Genomic DNA, 20,573 nt, shown 5'->3' with positions numbered 1-20,573 from the left:
AACCGCATGTATAACAATAACCAACGGCTCATGCGGTGTGCTCTAATGGCGCAGAACTTCAATATCGAGGTTCGGCATAAGAATTGGTGTGATAATGTTGTGGCCGATGGCCTCTCACGTGTGCCCTCGAATGTTAATGCTGACAGCATGGCTGTCATCTTAAGGGAGGGGGTGTTACGTGTCAATATTTATTTGTCTGTCCCGTTGTACGTATCTGCCATGTCTCTTTAAGTTGCAGCCTCCTGAGTGGTGATTGCGGACACCTGCATGACGCTGTGGGTGCAGCCTATATAAGTGGATCCTCCCTCCGGCTCTCTCAACTTCCTGACAGGATCCCAGCTTTTGTTTGTGTTGTACTTCTTCTTGGTTGTAAATAAACACCTTTTTGCACCATACTTAGTATGGTGTCCTCCTATGTGTTGTGGCCTTGAGCCGGTCGTAACAGTAACATGTTGGTTTTGCAATTGAAGTCACCCTATTACTACTTATTTTTCTCTTATACAGAACTCTTCGACTTAAAAGGGTATCTTTTGGATTGCTTTCTGAAAAGGACACAAATATAGCTTGACGTCTTAACTTTCCACAGCCAGTAACAAAGCAGCATAACTTCCAGCACAACTTTTACAGAAAGAGAGTTTAACGTAACTTGTAACATCTAAACAGTAACCGTCCCCGACACTGGTCGATAAGGTTAACTGCTGTGACTGAACTGTAATTCACAAGATAAAGACTACAGACTAAAGATTACAATCAATATTTTGTTTTCATCCAAAGACCAACTGTGGCTAAAGGTCCTGTCAATAAGGGGCAAGTAGAGGTTAGGGCATCCTGCCCAATGACACCTATGGGGATCGAACCCTGAACCTTTAGGGTGGCAGTCAGACCCTCTAGCCAATGTGCTAACCACTCCTCCCACCTCCCGTCATGGTAGTTATTGAGACGGCACGGAGCCCTGGTGTGTGTGTGTGTGTGTGTGTGATGACGGTGGGCTGTTTGTAGTGGATGATGCCCTGATAACTGCTCCAGCGGGGCCCCCTCACCCAGATCAATAGACGGGGCTCCCCGCTGAGCCCTTTTAAGCCCTGACTAGAGCGCCCGTCTGGTCCTGCCCGCCTCTCTTGTCTCTCCGGGTCTCTCTTTGATCCGCACCGCGTGTTTAGTAGCTGCTACGCGCTACGCCGTCACAGTCCTCTCATCCGCCTAACACTGAAGTCTTTATCTTTTTGTTGTGCTGTTTAGCTTTTTTTGGAGGTAATCGTTTTCAACCCCGTTTAGTCTCTTGAACCGCCGTTGCCCCATCCGCACGGCTGAGGTAGCACTTTGTTGAGTCTAATGCAGACGTGTTTTTCACTTGAATTAATATTTTACAGTGAACGTTTAGAAATCATTGCTAATATTGTCGTCATTTAAAATGGAAGAAGCTGAGGCGCACTTGTTTTTCTGGTTCTTTATTGTTCAGCAACAACATGATATTCAGCTAATTGTAATTGTAGGTAGAAATTGTTGTTGTTATTGCAAAGCACCTAAAGTACCTCCTGGAACCTGCTCACAAACTCCTGGTTGGAATCACAGTTTTTATTACAGCCACTTTTATCCAAAGCGACTTGACATTGAATTCATTTTCCTTAATGAGGAGGCAGGGATGTGGGCGTCCTGCCTGATAATATCTACAGGATAGGCTGGCTTTTGGCTGGGCGTCAAACAGTCAAACTTACCTCAATACTCTCTCTATACTAGAACTAAACAGTACTCAGTACTATTTTAAACAGTTCTTTAATGGCCCCACCCCGGGCTACACAATATGTTGATGGCATGTCCATTCATTTCCATAGATATATTTATATTGTGAGAGCAAACGTAGGCATTAAGTTTCCATGCGTCCAATAAATGGAAATGTATTGTTTCCAAAAGTGCATTTCGATATTACTCCATCACACAGACGCTCTGATATTAGTTATGATCAATAGCTGCAAAATGCCAACGTCAGCCTATCAGGCTTTTGATTAGCCCCCATTCCCTGAAGTAAACCACCCCGTATTGCTCACCAGCGACATGGCCGCGGTACAGATACTGCAATATCTATCAACATAATCTTAATTATTTAAACGCTGCTGCATATTGAACAGCAGCAGTGGTTTAATAGTCTCCCTACATATCCTTCAAATGCCCCCTTGGGAGATGTAGTTGGAGAGTTAAGGAGACTCATCCTGCAGCCATGCTTTTAACATGCAGGAGTGCATCTCCCCTCCCGACTCGTTCTCCTCGTTCTCCCGTTCCTCTCTCTCTCTCTTTCAGCATGACGAATGGAGGGTATTTATCACCCGGTGTGAAGCGAGACGGGTCGGTTCTGTCAGTTTCCCCACTCATTGTCTGCCGTCAGACCCTGCCCTCATTCCCAGGCTCTCCGACCTGGGCCAATGAGAACGCTGATCCAAGCCGTTGTTTGGATTCACTTTCAGCAGCTTCCGTTGACCGCCTTGTTTGACACGAAGTTGAGAAGCGTAACCTTAACTCTCTGTGTTTTCTCTCGGGGTTTCGCAGTGGAAGTGAGCTATTGAAGATTGTCGCCCTGTTTATGATTTCAGCGAGCGATGCGGTCAGATTCAGCCGTGGTTTTGGTTCTCAGAAAAGATGCGCCTTTCAGAAAACGATGTCAAGCTCCCATTCTGGTTAGAACTGCCTTCACTGACTTACACACTTATTAATAAGAATGTGCTTTCAACAATAGTTCATATTAATCTGTAGGGCATAGGTGTACAAAAATGAGAACTGTAGTCGTAGACATTATGAGAAAATCCTTTGTGGTTTGCACTTTGTAACTCTTGGCGAATAGTCTACTTTTCAAAGCACTTCCACCAGTGGAGGTTTGACCACACCGAAAATGAGATATTCCTGCCCATTTAAACTGTGCCGTGACCTGTGAAAAAAGAAGCTCAGCATCATTTGTCCAGACTATTTTGTGCTATTGTGACATGGCTGCCGATTCTGCCCCAGCTGCACTCTTAACGGTCCAAGGAAGGGAGGTTCCTTCTTCACCGGGATCTGGGGGTAGTTGTACTAGCCCTTCAGGGTGCTTATGGGTTGGGGTGTATAATGAGCACCATAAGTCGGTGGTGACAAAGGGCTATCCAAACACGTTTTAGAACTTTGATAAGCAACTCCAGACAGGCTTATACCGACGTGGTGAGTACTTTAACCCTAAAGTTGTCCTGAGCAGTCAAGGTTTCAAGGATTCATGGCAACTGCGACTGCTGGAATCCATGCATGTCATTCGGTTTCATCAGTTTTTATTAATTCATTATTCTGTGTATTTGTTTGTTCATATTTGCAAAGTTTACATTATCCAAGAACGACTATCGACCACAAACACAAAACGCATGGGCCTTCTGCTACATAGAAAGCAAAGTACACAATGCTACTGACGTAGCAGCTCGCAGGAGAGAGTGCATTCTGTTGTCACGTGGACCCCCTGGCTACTAGGCCTGGACTTCTGACCACCGACTGTTCCTTTGTTTTATTTACCCTGTGTGACAGCATCCCAGAAAAAACCACTGGTTTACGCCTCAGACTGCTCTTCATAGAAGCTCTGCTTGGCAACTCACAACGCCGTCGTGGCTCGCAGGTAAAACATGAGAAGGGGAGAGAGAGAGAGAGAGAGAGAGAGAGGCGGGGAGAGCGGGAGCTAGAAACGATCGAAAGATACGGGGAGAGAGAGGGAGATAAAAAAGGGGAGAGTGAAGGAGAGAGACTAATAGGAAGAGAGAGAGAGCTGGAGGGAGAGGGAGGAAGGGAGGGAGATGAGAGGGGAAAGGAGAGAGGTGGGAAAGAAACGTAGAAAGCCAGAAGGTGAGAGAGAGAAAGAGAGAGAGAGCACGAGAGAGAGAGAAAGAGAGAGAGAGCACGAGAGAGAGAGAGAGAGAGAGAGAGGGGAGACTAAGCAGAGTTCATCAGCAAGCAAGGCACACACATTTTTTTCATCTGGTTCTTTTTCTATATTCATCCCGCCGGTCATGTTCTCTGGCTCCAAACATGTTCCTTCGGGACCTTCTCTCCCTCCCTGTTGGTCTCCCCAGCTCTCTCTGTACGTCTACACCCCTCTCTCTCTCGCGCGCGCTCCCCCTCTCTTTGTTTTGAAATTCAGAGTCTCTGAACTCCTACTTGAGCGCCTTTTTTCAGTCAAGACTTTGAAGGCAGCATGCGGAAGTAGCTCTCTGATCTTACTCCCTCGAGAATTCTCTCCTCACCTCGCCCGGGTCTCCTCCTCTCGCCCTCTCCTCCTTTTCTCCACTGCACCCCCGTGTTTGCCTTTCTCACTCCGTTTCTCCTCCTTTTCCCTTCACCTCCCCTCACCCTCGTCTCCATCTCAATTCCTACCCTCCTCTTCCTCGCCATCATATAATCCTCGCCATCTCTTCGCTGCTCCTCCTCCTGACCTCCCCTCCTCTCTCTCTCCCCCCCATCATAATATCTTCCCAGTTTCTTCTCTGCCCCTCCTCTTCTTCTCCCTTCCTCTTCTCTTCCCCTCGCCTCCTCTCCTTCCTCTTCTCCTCCTTCCCTCGCCAGCCTGACTACGGCTCAGGTGGAGCGCTGCTCGCCGTGCACAGAGCGCTCCACCGTGAAGCTATTTCTGTGCTTCCTTCATCCTATTTTAACTGCTCAAATTGACCTCCCATCCTGGCCCTGGCTAGAGCTCTGAAGGGAGCTTTTAAAGCATAAACACCGCGGCGTGGGAGCCCTCGAGTGCACGCCCAGTTTGGCGAGGGAGGCCGCGGCAGTTGTCCTTTCCAACCGTGTGGGACGGTCTGCTTTGGTCAGGGTCCGCCGTAGCGATTGAAGATCGTCCCGCCTTCCCGCCTCGTCCCCGCGTTTTATCGAACCGTCACCTTTTGAAGCAGATTTATGTTTAGCCGTTTGCGGATTATGTAAGTCGCAGTCACCGGCGGTCGGCCTGTCTATTCGCTTCCTCTATTCATCTCTCCAGGCACTGGAGTAACTATCTCCCCTCATTCGCCGTGGCTTTAAAGTCTGTGAGCAACCATTTATTGTGTTTGAGTCATTAGGTGGACAGGCAGCATATTGATTCGCTTTAACTCATGTGTCTCCGAATGAGGGGAGGGGTGGAAGGTCAGCAGGCAGTGGAGAAAAGAACCAGGTGATGACCATGGGCGGACAATCGATAGGAAAAACCCAGGAAAAACATGTTTTTTTTCTTAATAACTTAATAATAAACAGTGAGCAGTTTATCTACAGGAAATGGTACATGAGATCCTGGCCAACCAATCAAGAGATAGGAAAGTGATCAAATCTTGTCAACACTATTTAATCGTCCGATGCGTCTGGATGTGTTAATCAATCAATTTAAAGCAGAGCGAGGAATTGGCTGTGAATTACGTCTGGGAACATGCCGCTGTGCCTCTCCGTCTCCCTGCACATTTGTATGCAAGGGGAAATGGTTCATTTGATGAGCGCTGTCAGAAATCAGAGCAACCGTATGTTCAAAATTGAGTTTTAACGGTGTGCTAATGTTTACATTTTAATTTCTGCTCAGATACACTGGAAGATCTTCCTCATTCAAGTTCCATTTCTGAACACTGACGCACTAAGAAAATAACAACATGTTTTGGACTTGAACAAATAAATATTTGTTCTGAAACGAACCCTTTGCTAATCCAACGGACAGGAGGGGCCCTGAGCCTGTGGTCGTATCCCCCGCACCAAAGCAACGCGCTGCTCAATGAAATATTCAGCATCGTTCTCTCCGCGTGGTCTGGAGTGAGGTTCTGTGCTACTGCCACCGCTATCGACTGTGCAAGTCAATATCAAACATGCTGAGGTGGACAGCGTGCATCACATTGTGGCACCCGGGACTCAGACCGGCTGAAGTGGCATTTCGCAATCGTTTTGTGAGGGTCGGGCGGCTCAGTTTCCCTCAACATCATCACATCTCATAACTGCTATTTACTTATTTTATTACCTTGCTAAAACCGTAAAGGGTGGCGTGTTCATTCTGCTGTGTTATTTATGTGCCCCTGTGCCAAGCGATCACAGCATATGAGCATATAATTATCAAGCATTTAATGCGTAGGCTGTTTATTATCAATTCACCCCAAATGTTACCTGACATTTTCCTGTGGTTTCCCCACAGTAGGGCTGCCAGAGACCTTTTGAGCTTTGGTATTTCCAGAAAGAAACCCAAATTGACTGCATGCCCCGTTTTGAGATGCAGCCCTTGAACTATGATCCGTTTTCATTGTGGCAGAAAATCGACAGCGGTTCAGGTTTTTTCCAAACAGCTGCCAGATCGAATTACCCGCCGATTCCCCCAAAAACACAGCCCTGGAGCCTGGAGGTCTACAACCTTCCCCCAGTTCCTGGCCTGATGCTGGGCTTTGTGATTCAAGGCAGTGCATTAACAAACAAACACAAGACAGGCAACATGAAGCCCACTCTCAGAAGGCCCATCCACAATCACTGCTCCCCAAAAAGTTATTCTTTTCTTTCTGCAGACTTATGTTCGACCATCTGTGCACTTACACTTACCGAGTTAATATTCCACAAAGCCTCATGATAAATATACATTATGTTGTTCTCTGCTCATAATGCCAAAGACATTACGAGCAGGGACTTAATATTCATGCCAATTTCGAGTAAGAATTCGGACACGAATTAAATGGCTCAAAATGGTAATATTCTGAGTTTTCGGTGTCTATCCTTTATGAACACGCCAGGGCAACCTACCCACCGTCTGTTACACTAGATAATCATTGAGACCAGAAGGATAAATGCTATGTATTAGCATGTTAATATTCATGCTGCTGTTTCTGCATGGTCGATCCAGTGAATTTAGATTGAAAAAGAGAGAAATCACATCTCAGACGTCATAGGCATGTCTTCTAACGTGGGGATCTGCAGTACTGTGAGAGTGTTTCCAGTGGGATGAACCTACTCTGGACCCATCAGAAGGATCCTAAATGAACAGATGATTGTCCTGTATTAGAGGAAATCACCTCAGCCATCCATGAATCTAGTCATTAACAACTTCTATGTTTGAGTGTTATGTGTCTCTCTGAGAAGTGAAGCTTATCAGCTTATCTTTAAGAAGTACTGTGTTTGGTTTATTCACACAGGACTGTTTTATTTCAAGAATAACTGTGCTGTGTTACGTTCTCTCATCAGGAAGAACTCTCTTAGTAGAACTGTTTTAAGAACGATCTAAGTAGCACTGTGTTAACTAGCACTGTGTTAAATAGTTCTGTTTGTTGTTGTATTAGCACTAGTTCTGTGCAGCATGTTAACTAGTGCTGTGTGTTAACTGGTACTGCGCTGTGTGTTAACTAGTACTGTGCGGATTGTTAACTAGTACTGTGCGGCGTGTTAACTAGTACTGTGCGGTGTGTTAACTAGTACTATGCAGTGTGTTAATTAGTACTGAGCGGTGTGCTAACTAGTACTGTGCGTTGTGTTTACTAGCACTGTGCAGTGTGTTAATTAGTACTGTGTGTTGTGTTAACTAGTACCGTGCGTTGTGTTAACTAGCACTGTGCAGTGTGTTAACTAGCACTGTGCAGTGTGTTAACTAGCACTGTGTGTTGTGTTACAGACCTCGGAGCCTTCAGTGCTAAGACCAGAGGGGGCGTGTCCGTACGGGAAGGCCAAGGGGTGGTGCTCATGTGCACCCCACCGCCACACTCTCCAGGTGAGAACGCACACCTTTACTTTGTAACACAAACTTTACCTTAACCTCTTTCTTTTCCGTCACAATATCTTTTTATCTGTACCTTTACCTTTGCATAACCTTCCCATTTACCTTAACCTTCTACTTTACACTTAAACTCTACATTTTTCTTTACTCAATATTCTACCTCTCCATTCCAATATCCCTAACCTTTACCTCTACCTTTATGCTTACTTATTTCCCATCTGGGATAAATAAATAAACTTTTCATCTTACCTTAACCTCGACAACGACCTCCATCTTCTCCTGTACCTGAACTTCCCCTGATCCACTACCTTAATTTTAACTTCTACCTTAAAGGTGCAGTGTGTATCATTTTGTGGCATCTGGCCGAACATACTTGGCAGTATTGGAATATGATATTAATAACTATGTTTTAATAGTGTATAGTCCAATGCAAACATGAATCGTTGTGTTTTTGCTACCTTAGAATGAGCTTGTACCTACAGTAGCCCATAATGGACAAACTGCTCTAGCGAGGACGCAGTTTATTTTTTTCACACATTCAAGGTTTGTAATATTGGAGGGTTGCGCCAACGCTCACAAAGACAAACGGGAACAAATTAGAGAAAGTGGTTTCTGGCGGGCTGGCTAACTATTTAGTGTAGTGAGAAGTGTTTGCCAAATAGGGGCGATCATAGTTATTATATAGCATTGTAATTTAGCACTGGCACCTTACTGACTTTTGTGGTATTTTGTGGTATTTTCGTACTACTGTCTGCTTTCCCGGGGAGCCGCAGATGCTGATTAACTCCTAATCATTCATCACCATTACTATGGCAACAAGACAATTCCATTATTATTATTATCATCATCATCATTCCATCTGTACGGCTCATTGAAGATGATCCATCTATTTTTCTGTCTGTCTATCTGTCAAACCAGCCATAAGTCTGTCTATGGGTTTGTCTCTGTCTCTCTGCCCACCCTCCATCCGTCTGCTGTCAGTCTGTCCGTCTCATCAGTCTGTCTGCCTGCCTGTCTTTTTGTCTGTCCGTCTTCTTTTCCATCCATCCATCTCTCCTACTCCGGCATACACTCTGGACCAGCTGTCCGTTGGTCTCTCCGTTGTTGTTGACGTTGTTGTTGTTGTTGTTTTTGTTGCCGTCCTGGGGGAGCGTGGAGCGACACGGGAGCCCAGCCGCTCTGCGCGTGTAGATTCACCGGATCGTTAGAAATGAAAAGAAACCCCTCCACAGCCAATTAAATATCTCCCCCACCCCCATCCCCAGCAGGGCTGTCCCTCTCGCTCCTTCTCTAATGGCGCATCTGTAATCCCCCTCTCTGCGGCCCTCCCCGCCGCCATAGTGCCAGCCATGAATCATCCCCCGCTTTGTGTTTACATCAGCGCTGTGCTAGCATCGCATCCCCCCCCCCCCCCCCTTGGGAAGGCATCGCCAAGCGCTGCTCATCTCCGCCGCCTTCCCCTCCGCGCCCGCAGCATCATGAGCTAGCGTTAGCATTAGCTCCCACTGGTCGGACGAGCCCAGCCTGCACACGGGACGTACCGCTGTTGTTGGCAGTGTGGCGCGGAAGACACTGTGTGTGTGTGTGTGTGTGTGTGTGTGTGTGTGTGTGTGTGTGTGTGTGTGTGTGTGTGTGTGTCTGTGTCTGTGTCTGTGTGTGTCTGTGTCTGTGTGTGTTTATTTGTTTACCTTAGGGATACCCATTGGCTGACGACCAGTTGGACTTCCTTAGGTCCAAGACTAAATTACATATCACACATTTATTCAACAATTACAACAGACATTCAACATTTATATTAAAAATGATAGATAGATACAAAAGCTGACAAATTATTAATGAATACAGATGGTATCTTGACAACACAAAGCTACACATAGCAAACAATTGGCTACTAATTCAAGCCACTACACTACCTTGTCCCTTAGGGCGGTATGCGTTATTATTCGCACACACACATGCACGAGCATGCACGCAGACGCACGCATGCATAGACCCACACATACACACGCGCTCACACGCACACACGTGCATAGACCTACAAACACACACACGCATAGACCTAAACACACACACTGACACGCATAGACCTGCACACACACACACACACACACACACACATAGACCTACACACACACACACGCATAGACCTACTGGCAGAGACCTACAAACACACACACGCGTATAGACCTACACACAGACACACAAACACATGCACTCATAGACCTACACGCACACACACACACAGACACACACACACTCATCACACACTCATTCACGCATGCACGTATGCACACAAACATGCATGGACCTGCAGGCACGGACATAAACACCCACAAATACCCACACACGTCCACACACACACACACAGTTACACACACACACACACACACACACACACACACACACACACACACACACACACACACACACACACACACACACATTAACAAATGCATCGATGTAAACACATCCACACAATTTGACATAAACACACACACACACACACACACACACATACTCACAGTGTCCTGGTGTGTATTTGTGTGGAGTTGTTACCTGTGTGACTGATTCAGCTGCAGAGGGAAGGAGAGGGCAAAGGGACGCCATCAGCAGAATGCCGATACTGATATTTTAAGCTTGCGCTGTGTTGTATGTGATGGTTTGAACCAGAGCGATGCACATCGATAACTGGCTAATCTGTTCTACTTGCTTTCATTAGGAAGAGCGGTAGGAACATTTTTATAGGTTAAAGTGGTGAACTTTAATGGTCGACTCAGCAGGATCCAATGGAAAATCGAACTAATACTGCTACTGCTTTGAATACTTAGTGTACTGTCATTAATTAACGAATCAATCCATGCATGTCGTTATTTGTATTAAAAACAAGTTTATTTTCATGTTGTTGGGCAGTGCAGTGATTAGGCTGTTCGACTACCAGCTGAAAGGTACTTGGTTCAATTCCCCAAGATCCCAGCCTCCCCACCAGGCCGCCTTGAGCTAAGCGTCTGCTAAATGAAAAAATATATAAAGAGGTGTTGTTTCTTTGCTGAGCCAGTTCCCACATCTATCAATCTTTCACACTGTTTCTCTTTCTATCCTTCCTGCTCTTTCTCTTTTCTTTTGCTCTCTCAGCGTCCCCTGCATGATCAACTGAGTGCTCAACTCATGTTTATAAATGGCGTCGCAACCTGTGCTCGAGCCAAGTGGATAGTTTAAATCTCCAGGGAATCTGACCAAAAGACGAAGAATGACCTTTAAAGGCTAAACCACGACAATGGAAAAATAAAGCAAAGCTTTCAAAATAGTTTAATGTGATGAATGCTCGATGCTTTGGCAGTCAGAGCGCGAGTGAGAGATATCGTTGAAAATAAAATTATTCACTTGGAATATTAAACAATGGTACATTTACATAAATGATATGAATCACTACATTTAAATACAAAATTATCTTAATTGAACACGGGTTATGTCAATCAGCAGAGATCAGCAATTGTCGGTTAATCAATCAATCCAAATGTATTCAAATAGGGCTTTTCCCCCCAGACACTAAATGCAAGAAGAACAAGAAAAAACTGATTTATACAAATCAGAGTGACAAAGGTACATTTCAGGAGAAGAAAAGATTACCACTTGATTAATGCCACGAATTGTTCCATTCATGTTATTTGCGGAATAAAAGTAGTAGTCTCTGCCCTTTAATATGTTGTTAAAGGCTTGGGTTAACCAATAGTTCAAAGAGGATTCTGAGATGAGGTGGGGTGTAGTTGGCTGTAGTCAGGTCTTGACTATTGTGGTGTGTTCCTTGCGAATTCTGTTCTAGTCCAGTCTGGTGTATGCTGAGGTGGTCCAATCTAAGTAGGGTCTGATATGCGATGGTCCAGTTTGGTCTGGTCTGGTCTCCTCTTGTTGAGACTAGCCTGATACTGATCTGGCATTTTCGATCTCTCAACACAACCCCTAGGCACTGTTCTTCAGCTTGCCTCTACCCCGTGCTCCAACATTTACTTCGCTCCTAGCCCTCACCAGAGAAGGCATCCCCACTAATTATTCTCCTAGTTCACAGTCCATTTGAAGGAATAAACGCCCAACTCTACTCAATTTTCCCCATGACTGCAGATTCTGGCTTTGAGTTCAGCAAAATCATGACCTCAAGTTCAGATATACTTTTAGATTGGTAAGTAAATAATAAATTACTCTCTTAATAATTATTTATCATATTATTGTACTTTAATATGTTTTGGGTTTTGACAGGGACTAATTCTTATCTAGAAGTATGTTATTATATTAAGTACTATGCTTATCTAAGAACAACACAATCAGGCATAGTCACGTTATGAATTAGCATGCTATTGGCAATTATTTATGTGCAATCAACAAAATATTAACTAATTTCTCCGAACCAATTCAGTTCTGTATGAGGATTACCACGCAGTGCTATTTAATTAGCGCAGGGACATGAATGACCTGACACATACGCACACGTGCTATTAAATCCCTTCTGCTGTATTTCGTGCCATTTGTGAGTTGTTGTTTATTTTTAGGGCGCACTCGCGCATTTACTTTCTGCAGACGGCGGCGGTGCGACAGTTTTGCTCCCCACCATTTGATTTGATTGTACCCAGAATGCAGCGTTGTTTACGTGCATATCTGCGCTCGGAATCTCATGCCGCAAACAGTGGGCTCGTGGCCTGCACTTAGCAGCAGAGTTGTTCATGAATAAACAATCGGCAGAGGCAGCCCAGACGCAGACAGATTTGCGATGTCCCCGCACCCTTAACATCCACAAGTCCCTACCTCGGTGGGCTCGACTGGCTACGCGTTGTTTCAGGCCTAGAACCACCTGTTCCCCGTCCCATGTCCTGTTCATTTAACCCTCTCGATTACGCACGCGCCGAGCTATGACCGCCCTCGACAGCCCTTCTCCTTCACCACACTCGAATGTACAAACTGCGACTCTTACTGTTTTGATTTGAAATGCATATGGATGTGTATTATGGCATCTGTATATTGTTCTTCATGATTCTTTATTTTTTTCTCTTCTTTGATCTTAGTAGTAGTTGAAGATGTTGTACTAGTAGCAGTGGTAGATTGTAGCACAAGTAGTAGCAGTTGTAGTTACTGTGAGAGTTATGCCGAATGAAGCAGGTGTAGTACGTAGTTGGTCGTGTCGTTGGTCTAGTCGTGTCGGGTATCTATCTATCTAAGAATCACTTCAAGCGATGACGTAACTTATGCTATCAGTTACCGTTGACCGTGCTTTTTTGCACCAGGGAAAAATGAGTGCATTGCGCAATTCCAATCAGTCTGAGTTTCTCAGTGAAAATGGACAGGAGTGCTAACAATTCTAAGACATTACATAGTGATGGCCTCACTGTTGTACACAGCTCATAACAGCCCGCACACGTCTCCTCGGATCCCTAATATCTCTGGGTGGCGGCGGTGGTGTGCCGGTGTGGATCTTCCGCGGGCCTTATCAGCGAGCAGGGCTATCTGGGATGTTTTCCTGGTTCTCCCCAGGTCTGTTCTGAGCAGATTGCTATGTAAATCCCATCGACAAAGCATGTCGCTCCCTCTCAGATGAAAAGGCTTTTCTCGTCTCAACTCAATTTCACAGATTTGCGGTTTTCCCTCCAAAGCCCACCTTTATATCTGATTGTGTGTGTGTGTGTGTGTGTGTGTGTGTGTGTGTGTGTGTGTGTGTGTGTGTGTGTGTGTGGGGGGGGGTTAGTGCGCTCAGTGCATGCCCCCCAGAAGCCTATAGGTTGGAGGAGCAGAGCGAGACGCGTTACATCTACTTCTTGTTGAGTCCACGTCTGGTTGCATCCATTCCCCTCAACATGTGCTCCCTGAGCTGCCACATCCATGAGCCATCCCTTTAGCCCCTAAAGCCACTTAAATCGCACATGTTGTAGCCTGAATGTGTCGTATTAAGCCGCCCGACGCCTGTAGCCTACCGCTCAACACAGACATGTGTCATTTGAAACGCCGTGTATACAGCGCCTTCAAATAATCCCAACATGGGACGTCGCGCCCTCCGCCAAGACAACCGATACATGTATGGTTGACCACACAGCGTGGAGTAGCCCTTATTTATCCGGAGCGAGCAATCTCAACTGTTCTCCACCGTGGCCCGTCCGCTCACACGTCCCCCTCACGCGTGGAGCGGGTGACGTGTGTGAAATGTTAACATGGGAGGTCTCTTCTCGCGGCTGAGCGCCTTCATGGACCCAGCGATTAATTAGGACGCTTGATTGCTCTTCAAGTGTTCACTTTGATAAGCAGTTGCCTTTAGAACATTTCGGGTTTTTTTTCCTTTTTTTCCCAGAGCTGCCCTAACCTTGATTAATGAGCGCATATGCATGCAGCTAATTCCCCCCCCCACCCCTCGTCCTCGCCTCCCTCATACACAGCAGTGATAGGCCGCTACATCCCCAACACTCTCCTGTTTCCCACTGTGCAATTAAAACCTAAATATAGCGAAACAAATTCTGTCAATTTTGGCCAATTTGGCTGTTGGTTTCAGTTTATGTATGTGTGTCTGTGTGTGTGTGTGGGGGGGGGGGGGGGGGGGGTGGGTTGCTGTGTCATTTATGTTAGTATTTGTGATTCCTGATTCAGTTTTTTGTTTTTTTAATTGTAACTATTTTTTGATATTGTAGTTTCTCTTTTAGAGTTTTAGCTGTTTTCAAATGCGTGTGTCTGATCGTTTTTATTCTCTATCTGTATGCGTTTCTTTCTAACTTTAGTTTCTATGGTATGTGTGTTTCTTTCCGATTGTTTCTCTACAATATGTACATTTCTTCAGGTCGTTCCTTACTATCATGTACGTTACTTTCTTGTTTGTTCTTATGATGTACCTGTTGTAAGACAGTGGTTGTTCTTATGATCTACTTGTCTTACAACAGGAAGACACGTGTCTTCCAGTTGTACTTCATAAGAACAACCACAGGAAGTAATGTTCCTCTCTAATACGGACGTTTCTTCCTTAAGTTGTGCCTTCCCTTCCCATCTCTAACAACCTCCTCCGCTCGTTGCCTCCTTTCCGTCTGGTCGTTCCAGAGATCATCTACAGCTGGGTGTTCAACAAGTTCCCGTCGTTCGTGGCCGAGGACAGCAGGCGCTTCATCTCCCAGCAGACGGGGAACCTGTACATCTCCAAGGCCCAGCCATCCGACGTGGGCAGCTACATCTGCCTGGTGAAGAACAGCGTAACCAACGCCCGGGTACTCAGCCCCCCCACGCCCCTCACGCTCAAGACAGATGGTGAGTCGCCGCGCCGCCAATACCTCTGATAGCTCAACCCTTGTTAGTGTGTGGGTGTGTTAACCAGGTCTGCACTCTGACCGGTGGTCAGAGGCTAAATGGCATGCCCTCTTTTCCCCGCTCCCTCTGTGGAGACCCTTTACAGACCCAGTGAATATAGATATAGAAGGTGTGTGTGTCTAAATTGAGCTGACACTCTCTTGTTAACACTAAAATAACTTAAGATAAACTTTATTAATGTGGTTTTCATGGCAACAGAATTACAGGACTGGAAAGGGTTATATTTATTTTTTGAGTATAATCTAAATGTAAAAAATATTCCAGGTCTAGTTAGTTATTATAGGTGAATGGAGCAGAGCTGTATCTTGTACCACTACTTAAAAACAAGTTGTGGTCAACCTTTACGGTATCACAAATTTGTACCATTGTAAGTTTTAATGTACTTTTAAATTATCTGTGAAACATGCTCTCGCGAAGGTCTGTGTGTTATGCTGGCCGGCTTTTGACTTGACGAAACAGCGAAGACAATGGGGTATTCTTAGCAATCATGTTGAAGCCAAAAGTAATGAATAGAATTAATAAGTTCAAGGACTCCTTCTTGAAAGGATCTCTCCTGCTCACAGTGCTGTGCTCTCTAAACCAAACAGATACCAGAGAGATTTGTCACACTCAGTGTGGGGCAGCCATTTTGTTTGCACCCATGGCGTACTTCAGGAAAACAACTAGCCATCAGGGAAATCATTTTTCCGGCATACAATTAACTGAATCAATGGCCCTTGCTGTGGATTGGTTTCCCGCCCTTTTTTCCTTTGCTAGCCCCTTTGGAGCCTCGCCGGAGAACGGTTTGTCCGATCGGCCGCAGAGTTTCACTTAGAGAACCCTTTCATCACGCAGAGACACGTTCATCACCCCACACTGCCCACCATCCCCGACGTCGTAACCAACCAATGACAGGGCTCCCTTGATGGGAGGGTTGTGAACGCTCCGGGGTTACCCTAAATATTGCAACAAGCAAGAGCAAACCTTCGCGGAATTGCCTGTTCAAGAATCAAATCTCTCCCGGACCGGATCCTCCTCTCGCCGCCAGACATTTGCATAACCTTGTTGTGCAAAGCAGTCCTCAGAGGGACGCTCGTAATGTGAAGGCATTATTCTGCCCGATCAGTTTTCTCTGCTGATTAGCCCTGACGGCTGATGAGACTTTTGATAATTGTGGTCACTCCCGACGTAAACGCTTCACAATCATTCTCAAAAGGCCCCTCTTCAGGGAAAACCCCAGGTAGCATGAAAATAAGTCAATTTGTGCTTTGGGATCGTGACATGCGGTTACGAGCATCGCATTAGCATAGATGGAGCTGAAACAGGTTTCTCTCTCCCTAGCCCCCGAGCCAAACAGCAGCATAATGAAATGCTCACAGCTGTGTGCCCGTCACAGAGGACGGGGGGGATTGGCAGCTCTTTGTCCTCCAAAGCTCACGGACGCCAAGCTACATTTAACACTGGGGGATTTGCGTGGGGTTGTAAAGTGTTTGGGGGTCGAAAATTGCGCCGGCACATCTCACCAATAGACAGCGCAATGGCTTTTTCGACGTGCGTCCCACTCAGAGTTACTGGAGTCAGAGCCATCAGACCCAGTAATCTCTGGCCCAGTAAAAGTGACTGATGGGGATCGCAGGAGAGGCAGCTAGAGTGAGCCGGCACGTTCGGAGCTCGCTCGCCCGGCTTCCCTTAATCAAAGCAAGCATCTGGCCGCCATTATGAGCTGCTTGAAGCCATTGATCTTTACTTAGCGGCCTAGATGGCATTGAACTGGGAAGGTTCACGGGCCCACTCTGGCCCGGTGGTACACTCACGATACGTAGACGACCTTCCCCGAGTTGATACACTAATTATTGAGATGACAGACTGGGCATTTGCGGCTTTAATCAGCAGTAAAGGAAGGGGAATGATACGTACCATCGTACTGATTATGTCTCCATGTGAGACACTCTGTATTGATCGACTGCTGTGTTTGTTCAGATACTCATCAACCTTTCTGTGTTCTGCTCTGTGGAAGAACAAAACCAAACAAAACTTTCAACTTAAAACTTTGAGCCTCATCCCATCTTTCTTTGCCTGCTTCTGTCACCGCAGCTGTTGTGTATTACATAGTATTACTTTTGTCTCAGGGCAGTGTAGCATAATGTTTAGAAAATCCTTGAATGCGAGTTCGCTCCCTTATCGCTGGTTTCCATGTCTTACAATAGCAAAGAAATCAATCAATTTGTACATAATCAATTATGAATATGTACATAGTTGGAGGTAATATCCATAATTGTATATTATATTTAGGGCTGAACGATTTGGGGAAATAACCGAATTGCGATTATTTTGACCAATATTGCGATTGCTATTTAATGTGCGATTTTTACAATTTATTAAGTTCCATATGTTGTGTATTATTCACAAAAAAAAAAAATACAGACATTCTTTAGTATGACCAACACAATATTGGAAGCAGTCAACATAAAAACGGCTCTTTCCCTCAGGCCAGGCCGATATGTTGAGATTAATTTATATTATAAACTTCTTTATTTAACAAAACTTCTTTATTTTAAAAATAAAAATGAATCGTACTGATATCCAGTCAGTAACGGAAACAAATAACTTTTTTTTTCTTTACTTTTTTTTATCGCAACCTTTGCGATTTGCATACCGCGTTCTATTACATCACGATTTCGATTTGAATTCTATTAATCGTTCAGCCCTAATTATATTAAAAATAATTTTACATCTCATGCAATGATCTTATATCATGTATATAATATTATCCGACATATATCACATGATATGTTTGCATAGATGGATGGATACATGGATACGTGTAGGCACTTGTTAGAGAATGCTTTGCTGTAGCGCTGTTTGTATTGCTCACGCAGACATGTGATCAGTTCCAATCCCGTGTTCCTCAGAAACACGGCAGATCTTTAGTTCCATCCCTGAGGTATCGTTCAGGAGAAAAACATTGGCAAGGAAGTGAGTGATCTCCATTCTCTCTGGGCTCCCATTACACACCATCGTTTGATTGCCAGTTAGTGCGTGAGAGTTTTGTGCCCCTTTCTTCCTTCTAATTTGAAATTAATTTACCGTGATTAAGCAAGTCTTTACTCTGCCACGGGGTGAAATGCATGATGGGTAGTTTCCCCAACCCCCTCTTCCCCACAGCTCTCTGATGTTAAAGTGACTGCCTGCCAGATTATTTAGCGTGCAGCGCGGGAAAGACGGACACGTGTCTGTGTCGACGATTGTTATACACCATACCGGTGGATAACATAGTCCCCCGACCTTCGCCAAGGTATGGACTTCTGAAACTTCAAATCAAACTCTTTATCCAATAACTCCTACTTTTGTTAAATGTTTTCTTCAGCTCGTGAGTCTTGTTATTTTGGGCACAGACCCGTGCCGAGGTAAACGTGTGAAAGGAAGACTTGAGCTTGTCACAGCGATGTCAGCGGGGTTGGTGGAACGCAACGAGATGCTTTGATGTTCGTTAAAGTGCTGCCGGTGTGGAGAGGCACTGGATCACACCTTCGGAAAAAGCCGTCCGCTTGGAGATTAATCTAGTGGCTAACAATTTTTAATGTATGTATTTTATGGGGTAAAATCTCAATATTATTATGATCGGATGCCCCCCCACCCCGAATGCATCGTATAAAGAAGCGAATCACGGGAATTGTAAAAAAAAACAATACTAATACTAATATAAAACTGTCAAACTGAACAATTGATCATTTTTATGCGATAAATAATCGAATTGAGAACATAAAGCCAGCAGCAGCAGCAGGCAGGACGGTGGGCCGTCTCTTAGCGTTAACGGAGGGCGGATGGCCCATCCGTTACACCGACTGAACAGCGTATTGAATATACCATGAGGCCAATGAAATACCGCAGATTCCTTCCATCCGAGAGCTGCGTTGGACCCATAAATAGTAAAACAAGTATAGGACTTTGAAATTGAAAAGTTCTCGCGACAAATATCATAAAAAGTCTTTTTTCTTCCTCCATATATTGTGGCCCCGCAATTGAAAAATCTATTATTTCCCCAGTGATCTGAATGCATCACGTGAGACACGGCCGAGGTATGCAGGATGTGGAATTATGTTTCCCTGGAATGCACGTCCGTAATTTATCTCAATGTACAGGAACAGCTCACGGAGTACGACGTGTGAGAAAGCGCGCTGATGGGGAAGTCCGTAGCGCGTTGAGCCGTGTGCCACGGGCATGCGTCTTTTAAAAGCTCTGCGTTTATAGAGACAAACACACACACAAACACACAGACACACACAGACACACACAGACACACCACACACACACACACACACACACACACCCACACACACACACACACACACACACACACACCACACACACACACACACACACACACACACTCATGCAATATTCATGGCTCAGTTTCCCATTCAATAAGACAGATAATGGTAATTAGAGGCCGGATGAGAGTGTTTTTCCTTCTGTTATTGCACTCTAGCCAATGCCATCTGACATATCTTCCAAGCAAATGGATACAGATGGGACCTGTACCGCAGTGATCGACCCTCGGACGAACGGAGGTAGGTCCATCGATATTTCTAGCGGGAGAGCGCGGTGCTCCTAGCGCCCCGATCACAGCGGCGGTAGATGGCTGCGTGTCCCTCTCACGTCCTAGTGGAGAGGGGATGTTCAGTCAGACTCAAGCAAGCTCTCTCTCTGCTGCTCTTCTCTGGTCCTCTGTCTCTGTCTCTCTCACCTCTCTCTTCTCTCTCTCTCTCTCTCTCTCTCTCTCTCTCTCTCTGCTACTCTCTCTCACACACTTCTCTCTCCTCTCTCACTCTACTCTCTCTCTCGTCGTCTCCATCTCTCCTCTCTCCTCTCTCTCTCTCACTCTCTCTCTCGAGACGTGTGCGTCCAACTCTCTGGACGACCTAACGGGCGTGATTCACCACGCCAGCTTGTCCTGGGGAAGTGCATGAGCTTCAGGCGTTCTCAATCGATGAAAAGCATTTTCTTTTTATGGTCTCGACCGTAAAGATTAGCTCTGACGATGGTTGCCTCCGTTGGTTAGAACATATTCTGCTTACTTTTAAATATTTTAATCAAAACATGTGACAATGCCCGTGACCTCTTTTCATTCATCAATAGTTAATTCCTCAATGGTGTATTGTGTTTCCTTAAAGGCTTTTAACAATAACACTGCGGATGAAATCGGAACTCACGGGGACAAAGCGGTGACCAGCACGGGGCAATTAGACGTCACCGAATGTTCTCAGAAACCTAGTTGTCCATGGCAACTGTTTCCGTCCAGCCATGGGAGGCCATTATGAATTCTATGTGTGTCTGAAAGTTACATGTCTTCCTTTTTTTCCCCATCTCTCTCACTCTCGTGCTCTCCGCACTTTCTCTGCCTCTCTCTCTCTCTCTCTTCTCTCTCTCTCTCTCTCTCTCTCTCTCTCTCTCTCTCTCTCACGCTCTCTTGCTCTCTCTCTTTCTCTCTCGCCCTCACTCTCTCCTCTCTGTCTCGCTTTATCTCTCTCTCTCTCTCTCTCTATCTATGCCTCTCTCTCTCCAGGGG

General features: G+C 45.5%; 1 protein-coding gene across 1 annotated transcript in view; it reads left to right on the top strand.

Moving 5' to 3' along the window:
• The window catches only part of cntn5 (contactin 5), a 137,289-nt gene that overhangs the window by 58,922 nt on the left and 57,794 nt on the right, over positions 1-20,573 (top strand). The window contains 2 exon segments of the mRNA XM_060075806.1: positions 7,601-7,696; positions 14,762-14,965. Of these exon segments, the coding sequence (XP_059931789.1) occupies positions 7,601-7,696; positions 14,762-14,965 (300 nt within the window).

Source organism: Gadus macrocephalus, chromosome 16 (assembly GCF_031168955.1).
Source record: "Gadus macrocephalus chromosome 16, ASM3116895v1".
NCBI classification, from domain to species: domain Eukaryota; kingdom Metazoa; phylum Chordata; class Actinopteri; order Gadiformes; family Gadidae; genus Gadus; species Gadus macrocephalus.
This window is presented reverse-complemented; position numbering and strand designations above follow the sequence as displayed.